We start from the raw sequence: 15264 nt of genomic DNA, 5'->3' as shown, positions 1-15264 counted from the left end.
GAGCTCTATGCTGTTTTGTAAGTTATACTGCAAAAACGCGATCCAAAGATCCTCCATATGACAGGAGCTCTATGCTGTTTTGTAAGTTATACTGCAAAAACGCCAGCCAAAGATTCTCTAAAAGACAGGAGCTCTATGCTGTTTTGTAAGTTATACTGCAAAAACGCGAACCAAAGATCCACTATATGACAGGAGCTCTATGCTCTTTTGTAAGTTATACTGCAAAAACGGCAGCCAAAGATCCTCTATATGACATGAGCTCTATGCTGTTTTATATGTTATACTGCAGAAATGCGAGCCAAAGATCCACTATATGACAGGAGCTCTATGATGTTTTGTAAGTTGTACTGCAAAAACGCCAGCCAAAGGTCCTCTATATGACAGGAGCTCTATGCTGTTTTGTAAGTTATACTGCAAAAACACGAGCCAAAGATCCTCTACAGTATATGACAGGAGCTCTATGCTGTTTTGTAAGTTATACTGCAAAAACGCGAGCCAAAGATCCTCTATATGACAGGAGCTCTATGCTGTTTTGTAAGTTATACTGCAAAAACGCCAGCCAAAGATCCTCTATATGACAGGAGCTCTATGCTGTTTTGTAAGTTATACTGCAAAAACGCCAGCCAAAGATCCTCTATATGACAAGAGCTCTATGCTGTTTTGTAAGTTATACTGCAAAAACGCCAGCCAAAGATCCTCTATATGACAGGAGCTCTATGCTGTTTTGTAAGTTATACTCCAAAAACGCCAGCCAAAGATCCTCCATATGACAGGAGCTCTATGCTGTTTTGTAAGTTATACTGCAAAAACGCGAGCCAAAGATCCTCTATATGACAGAAGCATGCTGTTTTGTAAGTTATACTGCAAAAACGCCAACCAAAGATCCTCCATATGACAGGAGCTCTATGCTGTTTTGTAAGTTATACTGCAAAAATGCCAGCCAAAGATCCTCTATATGACAGGAGCTCTATGCTGTTTTGTAAGTTATACGATGAGTTTGCTGTTATAAACGGATGTCACAATAGCAAGTCAAGTGTAACCCACGACAATCACACTGTTTAAAAATGACGTGTCAGCTAACTTTAAGCGCCCTCTGGATTGGCTGACGCTACACCAATCGGCGCAAGTGCAAGCAATCAGCTGCTCCTGTTGTGGCTGGCAGCAGATGGCGTCAGACTAATGCAGTATTGACGCACAATACCTTCTTTCATTGTATTGTATCCACTCAACGGATAAAATAACGAAACGGTAAGATGCAAAGACTTAAGTCAACATGACCATCATCTTCGTAGTTAGAGTAGTTGACGGCACGATGCGCACCCTGAACTCCATGGTAAAAATGTATGTTTCTACATTTGTTTGTTTTATTTTATTTTAAGTGGTTAAGTTTGTAGTTATGTTACCTTGACTTTGACTACGGTGTCATTTTGAGAATTGTTTTGTTTACATTAAATCATTTTAATATTTGAATGATAAATGTTGCGAATGTCACCAATGCGGTGGTTTGAGGAAACCCTCGGTTTCTTTTCCAAACACCTTTTTTAATGGTGAACTGCCAACATGAGAATGCTAAACAGGAAGTGCTCAAAGTTTAACGGGTTTGTAAATACACTAAGGCATGAGGATTATATGTAATATGTACATTTTCAAAATGTGCTTGTTGTATTTTTGGCCGAAGTAAAACAAAGAAAACAATTTTGAAATTATCTTTATTTTTAAGTTATTATGCCATGATTTTCTTCTATGCTGCGCCTGAGCTAAAATTACTATGACACTCCTGATGTAGAGCAAAAGGAGGTGTTTAAGAAATAGAAAAAAAATCATTATATAACCGATTTAATACATGAGGCCCCTGGTCAACCAACTCTGCCTTCCGCGGGTAAAATAAAGGAGCATGAGTGCTCAAAATAAATTACGTGATTAATCTGCAACTATACATGATTAATGCGGTATTTTTTGGTAATTGCACACATGAAATAACTCATTTTTGAGGGCCCCAATTAAATATACATTATATCTGAAGTAGGGATGTCCCGATCCAGGTTTTTGCACTTCCGATCCGATACCGATATTGTTTTTGCATTTCCGATCCGATACCGATACTGACCGATACTGGCCTATCCGAGCATGTATTAAAGTTTAAAGTTATTTAGCCTACTTAGTTGTCAGAATCATGTTGAAAAGGGTTTTAGTACTCTTGATAACAACTAGCCAGCTGAATTAGGGGAGTTTGAATAATACACAATGGTTGGTAACAAGAAACTGACCAGTTTATTCAAGGATAAACACAAAATAGACAAAATTATACATGACAAACAGAAATGGAATCATTGAACTAGGGCTGGGCGATATGGCCTTTTTTTAATATTGCGATATTTTAAGGCCATATTGCGATACACAATATACATCTCGATATTTTGCCTTAGCCTTGAATGAACACTTGATGCATATAATCACAGCAGTATGATGATTCTATGTGTTTTGATTGATTGATTGAGACTTTTATTAGTAGGTTGCACAGTGAAGTATATATTCCGTACAATTGACCACTAAATGGTAGCACCCGAATAAGTTTTTACACTTGTTTAAGTCAGGGTCCACTTAAATTGATTCATGATACAGATATATACTATCAGATATATACTATCATCATAATACAGTCATCACACAAGATAATCACATTGAATTATTTACATTATTTATAATCCAGGGTGTGGAGGGGGGCGCCGGATGTAAGTGTCAAAAAGACAGCCAAAAGAGTTTGATATGAGAATAAATCTAAAGTTAAAATATAGGGTAGAAATGCATCCATCTGCAGGAAATGTAGTCTTGATTTTCAAAATTTTCTTTCAAGGCTTGCATGTCTACATTAAAAAAATCTTCTTCATACTGCATTAATATATGCTACTTTTAAACTTTCATGCAGAGAAGGAAATCACAACTAAAAAAATCACTAATTTTTTCATACGGTGTTGATGTGGAAATTTTTGCCTCGGCATTTTGATGGTGTGGACGTGTGGCACCGAATGGAGATAAGCGTCTCGACAGACGTCACAATATTTGAACAATGATGACGAAAACTGTTTTCTCTGTCGTGTCCGTGTGTCGAAAATTGTTATGCGCTTATTTTTTTTATTTGATTTTGTGCGTGGCATATAATTGCTATGCGCAGAGGACGCTTAAACAGTGCGCAATTGCACAGGCGAGCACCTTAGAGGGAGCGTTGCTCGCACGGCTGCGCTAGCATCACAGCTAACGTTAGCCATGTTGCTACCTCTCTGCTCGGGGAGGACGTATACGTATGTGACGTATGACGTGACAGTATGTGACGTGTGTAAGAAGGTGCGCTTGCTGTCTGTGAGAGGGAGACACAGAAAAGAGTGAGAAGAGCCTGTCGTGTAATGCCGGCAGCTAAAAGCAACTGCGTGAGAATTCACAGACCTGTGGATGTGTTGAAGGTGTGCTGGAAAATGCGGAACGGAAATTAGGGAGCAGCAGAAAAGTGGAATGTATTATTTAAATCGGTGCGTTTTTTTTTACACTGGATCTGGATCGGCATTTTCCCATGCCTTGCCGATACGCAATTTTTGGCAAATATCGGCAGCCGATCCGATCCAAATATCGGATCGGGACATCCCTAATCTGAAGCACACTTTTCATTGAAGAATCTCACAATGTGACTGAGTAAAAACAAAAACAAGCAAAAAAAAAAAAAAGTAAAAAGTGCAACAGAATATTCAGGGAAAGGCCACAAAAAAGTATTTTCTTGGAAGCTTTAACAGTCATCTATGGAATCAAAAGAGCCAACAAGTACTTTCTCCTCTTGCCAATGAAAAACAGGACTCTGCATGGTCCAATCCAAAGTATGTTGGTGATCCTTGCAAATATTTACATCCTGCATCCATGGAACCAACTTGAAAGATTTTTAAACACATCTCATTCAGGATTACCACGGCGTTACAAAACCTCCCCTCTGAGTAACTGTACTATTGAGGGGCCGGTCGCTGTCTTGTCTCCCGCCACTTTAAGGAAAATATTTAAAAAAATACATGAGCAGTTAGCAATGGAAAAAACCTCAGAGAGAGCGGACCACATCGTTTGGGGTTGCAGAGCTCGTCACAGCGACATCTGAGGAGCTCCCACATCATCCAGCCTCATGCACAAGCGCGCTGGAAAAACTGACTATACTTTTTGACCGCCTGCAGCCAAAATAAACCGGCGGCGTGCATTCCTGTTATAGAGTTTGCGCGCAAACCCGCCCCCGTGCTTTTGTTTGCCAGACCCACGTCTCCATAAAAGTGGGGATCATACACAAAAAAACAAAAACAAAACGTCTCAGTAGGCGCGGCCAGCGTTGATATGATTTCCTGCTATGCAAAGTTTTAAGTTCATGTTTTATGTGTGCACTTCTTCTACTTACACTCGGGGAAAGGAAGCCAAACTGTAATTTTTGGACTATTTTCCATCAATTCAATAGTTTTAAGCTCTGATCTTGTGTGTGTGTGTTTAATATACAGTAAGCTGGGCTCTTTAGCGCCGCCTTAGTGGCTCTCTGGAGCTTTTTCAAAAATGTATGAAAATGGAAAAAGATGGGGGGAGAAATATCTTTTTTGTTAAAATATGGTTTCTGTAGGAGGACAAACATGACACGATTAGCCTAATTGTTAAAAAGCCCGCTGTTTAATATGTTTGTGCTTCACTGTATTCGAGAGTATTCGGCGAGCGCCATTTTGACCTACTAATTTTGGCGGTCCTTGAACTCACCGTGGTTGTGTGGACCGGGACATAACAGTTTGTTTACATGTATAACTTTTTCTCCAATGAATATAAAGTTAAAGTTAAAGTACCAATGATTGTCACACACACACTAGGTGTGGCGAAATTATTCTCTGCATTTGACCCATCACCCTTGATCACCCCCTGGGAGGTGAGGGGAGCAGTGGGCAGCAGCGGTGGCCGCGCCCGAAATCATTTTTTTGGTGATTTAACCCCCAATTCCAACCCTTGATGCTGAGTGCCAAGCAGGGAGGTAATGGGTCCCATTTTTCTAGTCTTTGGTATGACTCGGCCGGGGTTTGAACTCACAACCTACCGATCTCAGGGCGGACATTCTAACCACAAGGCCACTGAGGAGGATGAGCTTCAAGTTTTAGAAGCAGAATGATAAACAGATCCAGGAAGTAGCACTATTGCTAAGTGCTAAACAAGAAATACAAACTATGAATATAATAAAACAATCACTGACTGTACAATGTCTGCTCTCACTGGGATGCCGACTGATGGGATGTTTATATCTTCCCGTTTAGATGAAGAATTAATCATAATCCTCATTCAGGTAAAAAAAAAAAAAAAACACTGCAAAACTCCCAAACTAACTCAGTATGTCAATAGCTGCATACACTAGTATATATATATATATATATATATATATATATATATATATATATATATATATATATATATATATATATATATATATAAATATAAATATATAAATAAAGGTTTATTTGAAATAGGGACAGATACAGAAACATAGATATCTGAAACAGTTATCCAATGTATGCATCATAGTGTTTGTAGCCAGAGCTAATTTACAACACTTGTCCCCAATAACAACAACAACAACAACACAGATCTAACATCATTAAAATAGTTACGCTAAATACAGTATTGTTGGTGGTTTTTGGATGTTTTTAGAGGGCTTCTAGTGGTTCTTCCCTCAGGCCGTAAGACTCTTGAACGCATCATAATAATCCCCTCAATTCCCCCCAAAAACGGATTAACTGGCTGGAGTATAAAGACAATATAACATACATCCATAAACGTGGATGCATATGCAAAAGTGCAATATATTTATCTGTACAGTAATCTATTTATTTATATCTGCACCTTATTGCTTTTTTATCCTGCACTACCATGAGCTAATGCAACAAAATTGCGTTCTTATCTGTACTGTAAAGTTCAAATTTGAATGACAATAAAAAGGAAGTCTAAGTCTAAGTCTAAGTTAGAATGTCCGCCCTGAGATCGGTAGGTTGTGAGTTCAAACCCCGGCCGAGTCATACCAAGGACGATAAAAATGGGACCCATTACCTCCCTGCTTGGCACTCAGCATCAAGGGTTGGAATTGGGGGTTAAATCACCAAAAATGATTCCCAGGCACGGCCACCGCTGCTGCTCACTGCTCCCCTCACCTAACAGGGGGTGATCAAGGGTAATGGGTCAAATGCAGAGAGTAATTTTGCCACACTCAGTATGTGTGTGACAATCATTGGTACTTTAACTTAACTTTAAGGGCGCAACACATGTCACATCAGCTCATACCTTATTTTGGTTTTGTTATAAAACTCCCTGTGTTCTGTGCCTTTTCCTGTCCGGCGCTCTTATTTTGGTTTCTATTTCCTGTCACCGCACCTCTTGCTGCGTTCCCGTTACCTCGGAAGTTGGAAGTCGGAGCTGGGAATGACGTCACAGCCGAGTTGTGAGCGTTCCAGTAACCATGTCGAAAAAATCAAGGTGGCCAGATCCGCAAAATCTATATTTCCGCTTGCCTTGTCTGAATATAAACAACTGTTGGGGAAATATAGACTCTTTCTTCAACCTTCAAACCCAGTCTATGAAGAGGAAACAGAGGCTATTGTCTCTCGATATACAGCGTCTGTACCACATGAAATACATAAATGTAGCACGGTGGCAGAGGGGTTAGTGCATCTGCCTCACAATACGAAGGTCCTGAGTAGTCTTGGGTTCAATCCCGGGCTCGGGATCTTTCTGTGTGGAGTTTGCATGTTCTCCCCGTGACTGCGTGGGTTCCCTCCGGGTACTCCGGCTTCCTCCCACCTCCAAAGACATGCACCTGGGGATAAGTTGATTGGCAACACTAAATTGGCCCTAGTGTGTGGATGTGAGTGTGAATGTTGTCTGTCTATCTGTGTTGGCCCTGCGATGAGGTGGCGACTTGTCCAGGGTGTACCCCGCCTTCCGCCCGATTGTAGCTGAGATAGGCTCCAGCGCCCCCCGCGACCCCAAAGGGAATAAGCGGTAGAAAATGGATGGGGATGGATAGTTTAAGCTACACTGACGTTGCATATATAATCTTACAACAATACATCGTGTATGGCTGACCATGAATTGATTAAGTGGACCCCGACTTAAACAAGTTGAAAAACTTATTCGGGTGTTACGATTACGGAATATGTACTGAACTGTGCAATCTATTAATAAAAGTTTCAATCAATCAATCAATTAATGGCTGATTTAGTGCCACAGAAACTATTTAGAAGGGCCAATAATGGATATTATAGAAACTTTGAAACAAACTTTCCGAGTTGGAAATGCGACCTCGAGGGGCGTTCCAGTTGAAATTCCGACTTCCCAGTACCAATGGAACGCACCATCTGTCCTGAGCACTGCCTCTCTCTCTGGTCTCTGATTGGCACGCTAGATTCACCTGCCCCTGGTTGCTCCGCTGGATCATTGTATTTTATTTTGTAGACTTCTTAGTATACGTGTTTGGTTACTACCTGTGTTCATGCTTTATGACGACTAGTTGTGAGCTCTTTATTTTCTTCTTGCATTCTCATGTGGCACTAGCTTTGTTTTCATGTGCACTCCCAGCTGCACTTGTGTTTGTTTCTTGTATATTTTGCAGTTTAACCTGCACGCTGTCTCCTGTCTCCGCATCTTAGGGTCACAACGGCCGCATCCCTAACAAGATGACTACCATTAAAGGGGAACATTATCACAATTTCAGAAGGGTTAAAACCATTAAAAATCAGTTCCCAGTGGCTTATTTTATTTTTCGAAGTTGTTTTCAAAATTTTACCCATCACGCAATATCCCTAAAAAAAGCTTCAAAGTGCCTGATTTTAACCATCGTTATATACACCCGTCCATTTTCCTGTGACGTCACACAGTGATGCCAATACAAACAAACAGCAAGGTACAGCGACATTAGCTCGGATTCAGACTCGGATTTCAGCGGCTTAACACTGTCTGATAAGATAATTACTAACAACCATGAATTAGGTTTACAGTATATGAAATACATTTGGCAACAACATGCACTTTGAGAGTGCAGACAGCCCATTTCAGGCGCGCTAAGAACATATATTTTTCCACGATTTCAGCAATCAGGTTAACCATACCTAAATAGACACAAAATACTGCATTACACAAGACTACCTGAATGTACTCGAATGATTGAAAAAAATAAATGTTTTTAAGCTAAATTATTGGTAAACACAGTTTATGTATAATAATTTACGTAAAACCGCGAGTAATGAATAAAGTTTTCATCGATTAATATATTCTGTAGACATACCCTCATCCGCTCTCTTTTCCTGAAAGCTGATCTGTCCAGTTTTGGAGTTGATGTCAGCAGGCCAGGGAAGCTAGGGTCGATATTCTTCTCTTGATCATCTTCGGTGGCATAAGGGACGGTGTGAGCCAAGACATCCAGGGGGTTTAGCTCGCTCGTCTGCAGGAACAAACTGCCGTCATTGCTTGCCGTGCTACCGAGGTCCTTTGTCCCTGAATAGCTCACACACTACGGCAGATTCAATGGGGGTCTGGCGGCAGATTTCTTTGACTTTATCGTTGGAAATGCATCTGCTTTGAGTGTCGCAGGATATCCACACATTCTTGCCATCTCTGTCGTAGCATAGCTTTCGTCGGTAAAGTGTGCGGAACAAACGACTGACCATTTCGTCGGCTTTCCCCACAGCCTCGTATTTTGAACAAATTTCGTCCAATTTCTTGCCACTTTCGCATCTTTGGGCCACTGGTGCAACTTGAATCCGTCCCTGTTCGTGTTGTTACACCCTCCGACAACACACTGACGAAAGTGAGAAAATAGCGGATTGCTTCCCGACGTTGTGACGTCATCGCTTCGAGAGCGAATAATAGAAAGGCGTTTAATTCGCCAAAATTCACCCATTTAGAGTTCGGAAATCGGTTAAAAAAATATATGGTCTTTTTTCTGCAACATCAAGGTATATATTGACACTTACATAGGTCTGGTGATAATGTTCCCCTTTAAGCTCATTGTCAGCCACCTTGTACTTGTTGTATATTACAAATTAGAATACATAGTATTACATAGGGATTGTGAATGATCGACTTTTTTTTTTTAAAGTATAGTTTAGTGGACAGTTTAGCGATTAGCGTATTTTCTTGCTACACTCAGCGTGAAACATGTTTAGCATTGCCCCTCAGTGATAATACTTGTAAGAAATTTAGTTTTTTTGCAGTAATGAAGGTGATAAATGAATTTAGTGGAGCGGCGCCACACAGTTAGCTGCGCGCCGTTCACAAATTAATCCAGTACCAACCAACGGGGTTTATTTTTTTGTGATCGGCATTGAAAGGCATTTATGGCCAGTCACATACTTTTTCCTTGGAAATCAGCCGATAATGATCAATGGTTGATCGATTGGCGCATCCCTAGCTACACATGAGCCCTCACGCAAGTATAAACTTTATCTCGCAACTAGAGGTGGGGGAAATAATCGATTTTTAGATGCATGGCAATTCAGACGGGGACGATTATAAAATCGATTCGTAAACATCTATAATCGATGTATTTATTGTACATAAAGCTCCTTTAATTTTTGACACGTATGTTGCATTTTTGCACAAATTTCTATTAATTAAATAAATGTAATGGGAATTAATTTTTACAAATACATCGTTTTTAAAAGTTGCAAGTGATACACGCTTATTTAGTGAAACGAAAACAATTACCGTATTTTTCGGATTATAAGTCGCAGTTTTTTCATAGTTTATACTCTGGAGCGACTTATGTGTGAAATTATTAACACATAACCGTAAAAGGAAGCGGCGCATTGTCTACCTTTGGAGTTGGCAGAGTTGTTTAGAGGCGACACAGAGGAAGACGATTTCATGGGATTTAGTGATTAGGAGTGACAGATTGTTTGGTAAACGTATAGCATGTTCTATATGTTATACAAACCCCGTTTCTATATGAGTTGGGAAATTGTGTTAGATGTAAATATAAACGGAATACAATGATTTGCAAAGTATTTTCCATCCATATTCAGTTGAATATGCTACAAAGACAACATATTTGATGTTCAAACTGATAAACTTTTTTTTTTGTTGCAAATAATCATTAACTTTAGAATTTGATGCCAGCAACACGTGACAAAGAAGTTGGGAAAGGTGGCAATAAATACTGATAAAGTTGAGGAATGCTCATCAAACACTTATTTGGAACATCCCACAGGTGATCAGGCAAATTGGGAACAGGTGGGTGCCATGATTGGGTATAAAAGTAGATTCCATGAAATGCTCAGTCATTCACAAACAAGGATGGGGCGAGGGTCACCACTTTGTCAACAAATGCGCAAGCAAATTGTTGAACAGTTTAAGAAAAACCTTTCTCAACCAGCTATTGCAAGGAATTTAGGGATTTCACCATCTACGGTCCGTAATATCATCAAAGGGTTCAGAGAATCTGGAGAAATCACTGCACGTAAGCAGCTAAGCCCGTGACCTTCGATCCCTCAGGCTGTACAGCATCAACAAGCGACATCAGTGTGGAAAGGATATCACCACATGGGCTCAGGAACACTTCAGAAACCCACTGTCAGTAACTACAGTTGGTCGCTACATCTGTAAGTGCAAGTTAAAACTCTCCTATGCAAGGCGAAAACCGTTTATCAACAACACCCAGAAACGCCGTCGGCTTCGCTGGGCCTGAGCTCATCTAAGATGGACTGATACAAAGTGGAAAAGTGTTCTGTGGTCTGACGAGTCCACTTTCAAATTGTTTTTGGAAACTGTGGACGTCGTGTCCTCCGGACCAAAGAGGAAAAGAACCATCCGGATTGTTATAGGCGCAAAGTTGAAAAGCCAGCATCTGTGATGGTATGGGGGTGTATTAGTGCCCAAGACATGGGTAACTTACACATCTGTGAAGGCGCCATTAATGCTGAAATGTACATACAGGTTTTGGAGCAACATATGTTGCCATCCAAGCAACGTTACCATGGACACCCCTGCTTATTTCAGCAAGACAATGCCAAGCCACGTGTTACATCAACGTGGCTTCATAGTAAAAGAGTGCGGGTACTAGACTGGCCTGCCTGTAGTCCAGACCTGTCTCCCATTGAAAATGTGTGGCGCATTATGAAGCCTAAAATACCACAACGGAGACCCCCGGTCTGTTGAACAACTTAAGCTGTACATCAAGCAAGAATGGAAAAGAATTCCACCTGAGAAGCTTAAAAAATGTGTCTCCTCAGTTCCCAAACGTTTACTGAGTGTTGTTAAAAGGAAAGGCCATGTAACACAGTGGCGAACATGCCCTTTCCCAACTACTTTGGCATGTGTTGCAGCCATGAAATTCTAAGTTAATTATTATTTGCAAAAAAAAATAAAAAATTATGAGTTTGAACATCAAATATCTTGTCTTTGTAGTGCATTCAATTGAATATGGGTTGAAAAGGATTTGCAAATCATTGTATTCCGTTTATATTTACATCTAACACAATTTCCCAACTCATATGGAAACAGGGTTTGTAGTTATTTGAATGACTCTTACCATAATACAGTATGTTACGTTAAAATACCAGGCACGTTCTCAGTTGGTTATTTATGCCTCATATAACGTACACTTATTCAGCCTGTTGTTCACTATTCTTTATTTCTTTTAAATTGCCTTTCAAATGTCTATTCTCGGTGTTGGATTTTATCAAATAAATTTCCCCAAAAAAGGGGACTTATATATATATTTTTCCTTCTTTACTATGCATTTTCGGCAGGTGCGCCTTATACTCCGGAGCGATTTATAATCCAAAAAATACGGTATAAAACTGCATCAATATACACGAGTTAAAAAATGCATCAATAATCGATTTTTAATCGAATCGTAGCTCCTGAATCGTAATCGAATTGTGAGGTTCCTCTGCTCTACTCGCGACTACTTATTTTTTCATTTTAGCAGCTGTGTGACAGTGCATATTTCATATAAGTCACTATAAAATGTGGTTTAGAAAGTGACAGTACTCGATAAGCCCATAATTCATGAACTAAAGAATGCTTTTACTAAGGATCCATAATAGGTGAAATGCCCATACTACAATTATTCAAATATATATACTAGAGCTGGGAATATTTGGGCACCACATGATTAAATTCGATTCATGGGGGTAACGATTCAATTCAGAATCGATTCTCTATTCAAAATCTATACTTTTTTAATAACATTGGGTGCCAGTTCTATGATTAACTACATACCTCTATAAAATAAATAAACAGCTCTGATCAATTTCTATAATACGTAGGAAAAAAATGGTATTTATGATTAATAAATACAAATAAGTCAACAAGAGAAGTATCCAACACTACTATATTCTGTACTAGAATATAATGGTGCACAAAAATTCCAACACAAAGTGCTTTTTGTTGACATATTACTGTGCAGCATATCAAAGGACACGTGGAACCAACACAAGGCAACACCGGTTGCTCAGTAAGCGTTCTTATGCAAGCAAACAAAAGTTCAGGTGCATGGGAAGCTTATTCTACTCTTTTGGAGCTTTAATAGAAACGGCAGTTTGAGCAGAAGTAGATTTTCTTTGTGGAACCTTACAATCCCCCCGGATGCAAATTTTAAAGCCTTCGTTTTGGACTCGGAGCACAGCATCGCATCAAGGCAGCTTTGTGAATTATTTTGTAAACAGGACAGAAGATATGATTAAATGTGAAAGCTGAGTTTGTTATATTCAGAGAGAATAATACAATTGTTTTTTTTTTGGAGTCTTTCATGGCATATGTAGGAAAGAATCATGTCATGTAAATTTGCGTTGGCAGCTTTGGGAGAAAGGGAGTCTCTCATACGCTATATGTTCAAAATGTTTTGCTTCAGTTTATGAGGTTTTTTAATAACTTCAATTTGAGTCAAAAATAATCCTTTTATTGAACTGTAGGGAGATCATTAATATACCGTATTTTTACCAGTAAATAAGCCACACCCACTAAATTTAAGAAAGAAAAAAACATTTTTTCCATACATTAGCCACACCGGACTGACTATAAGCCGCAAATATATACGTTGTGAAGTGAGTTGTTCACACCAAAAGATTTTGTAAATATTCACATACCTTAATTGTTTCCAAACCAGTGTCTGTAACACGGCTGTAAAACGGCTGATCAAACAAAACAGAAGTCATCGTCATGGACCCACTAGCTGCGAAAGCTCGCTCTCCAATCAGCTAAACAGACTCAATAACTCCACAGTGATGTTTTGGTGAATTTACTAAGGTTTTTGTGCACAGAAACAATACAAAAAATACCAACAAAGACACTCGTAAACGTGTTAGCATATTAGCCAATGCTATCCATACGAGTAGAAAATGCTATTGTGGGCTAGAAGACCGAACAGCAATTGTACTTCCGGTTGAAAGCTTTAGTCTAAACAGAAGGGCAATGCAGCACCTGCAGGACCTGCAGTGAGCGAACTCGCCCAAAAAATGGCGAAACAATAATGCACCTATTCAATGTCTTTGCTTGTTTGTTTGTTTTTTACTTTTTGCATTATGGCCGCCAGCGAAGAAAAATCCTCAAAATTACCCACACCGTTTTATAAACCGCAGGGTTCACAGTACAGCAAAAAAGTAGCGGCTTCTAGTTCGGAATTTACGGTAAGTGCAGAATTAAAAAGGTCAGAGGATCGATGCCCCCATACTACACATTTTGGGCGCGGTTAACCAAATAAGAGTACAGGCTTTATGTGACTTTACAGGGGAAATCATACAATGTTTGCTATTTGTTACCCATCTGGCTAGAATACCTGGTTGAACTTTGTAGGTGGTCTTACACATTTCTGACAAGGAGTTAGTTCAAGTACGATCCCCCGCTAGGGCCAAAAAGGGCACCTTCACAACAAAATACCACACAATCTCTGTGTTTCATGGTATAAGATGGCACCTTTCTCCCTTGACAAAATCTCCGGTTGACATATGGATCAGGTTGTCCAAGAATCATATCATGTAAATTTGAGTTGGCAGCTTTAGGAGAATGCGAGTCTCTCATATTCTAGAAGTTAGCAATGTTTTGCTCCAGTTCATAAGCATTTTTTTTACTTCAATTTTAAGTCAAGAATGACTAATTTCATTGACTTAGCCACTATGCTACTTCATCCAGAACATTAGGGAGACCATTAATGTACAGTAAACGCAGAACAAAAAGGGTCAGAGGATTGATCCCTGGGGCACTTCCGTACTACACATTTGAGCGCGGTTAACCGAATAAGAGTGCAGGCTTTACGTGGAAAACATACGATCTTCGCTATTTATCATCCCAGATCTGTCTGGAATACCTGGTTGAACTTGGGAGTTGGTCTTATAAATTTCCTACAAGGAGTTAGTTCAGGTACGATCCCCCGCTAGGGTCAAAAATGGCACCTTCACAACAAAATAGCACACAATCTCTGTGTTTCATGGTATAGGATGGCACCTTTCTCCCTTGACAAAATCTCCGGTTGACATATGGATCAGGTTGTCCAAGAATCATATCATGTAAATTTGAGTTGGCAGCTTTAGGAGAAAGCGAGTCTCTCACATTCCAGAAGTTAGCAATGTTTTGCTTCAGTTTATAAGCTTTTTTTTTTTTACTTCAATTTTAAGTCAAGAATTACTTATTTCATTGACTTAGCCACTATGTTACCTCATCCCGAACTGTAGGGAGACCATTAATGTACAATAAAAGCAGAATAAAAAGTGTCAGAGGATTGCTCCCTGGGGCACTCCTGTACTACATATTTGAGTGCGGTTAACCGAATAAGAGTGCAGGCTTTACCTGTAAAACATACGATTTTCGCTATATATCATCCCAGATCTGTCTAGAGTACCTTGGTGCACTTTGGAGTTGGTCTTATGAATTTCCTACAAGGAGTTAGTTAAAAAAATGGCACCTTCACAACAAAATATCACACAATCTCTTGTGTTTCATGGTATAGGATGGCACCTTTCTCCCTTGACAAAACCTCCGGTTGACATGTGTATCTTTTTGTCCCCCGCAGATAAAGCTTGGACACATTTACTACGTGCACGACAGCACCGAGAGCACCGAGGACAGCTTCACCGTCTCCGCTACGGCTTATGAGATCGAGCGCCGCAGCCTTCCCGTCACCGTCTCTGTGATTGTCAGGCCCGTCAACGACGAGCCGCCGAGACTGACGCGCAACACGGGCCTGGAGGTAATGTCCTGGAAAGTACCGTCACCTCTGTTACGTCTCTG

The 15264-nt window shown here is 39.9% G+C and overlaps 1 protein-coding gene across 1 annotated transcript in view; it reads left to right on the top strand.

Annotated features, from left to right (window-relative positions):
* cspg4 (chondroitin sulfate proteoglycan 4) overlaps positions 1-15264 on the top strand; it is a 162881-nt gene that overhangs the window by 127436 nt on the left and 20181 nt on the right. The window contains exon 6 of the mRNA XM_061924899.2: positions 15047-15223. Coding sequence (XP_061780883.2) covers positions 15047-15223 — 177 coding nt within the window. The remainder of the gene's footprint in view (positions 1-15046; positions 15224-15264) is intronic.

The sequence above is a fragment of the Nerophis lumbriciformis genome, linkage group LG29 (genome assembly GCF_033978685.3).
Source record: "Nerophis lumbriciformis linkage group LG29, RoL_Nlum_v2.1, whole genome shotgun sequence".
NCBI classification, from domain to species: domain Eukaryota; kingdom Metazoa; phylum Chordata; class Actinopteri; order Syngnathiformes; family Syngnathidae; genus Nerophis; species Nerophis lumbriciformis.
Note: the sequence above shows the minus strand (reverse complement) of the source record. Positions and strands in the feature narration are given on the sequence as shown.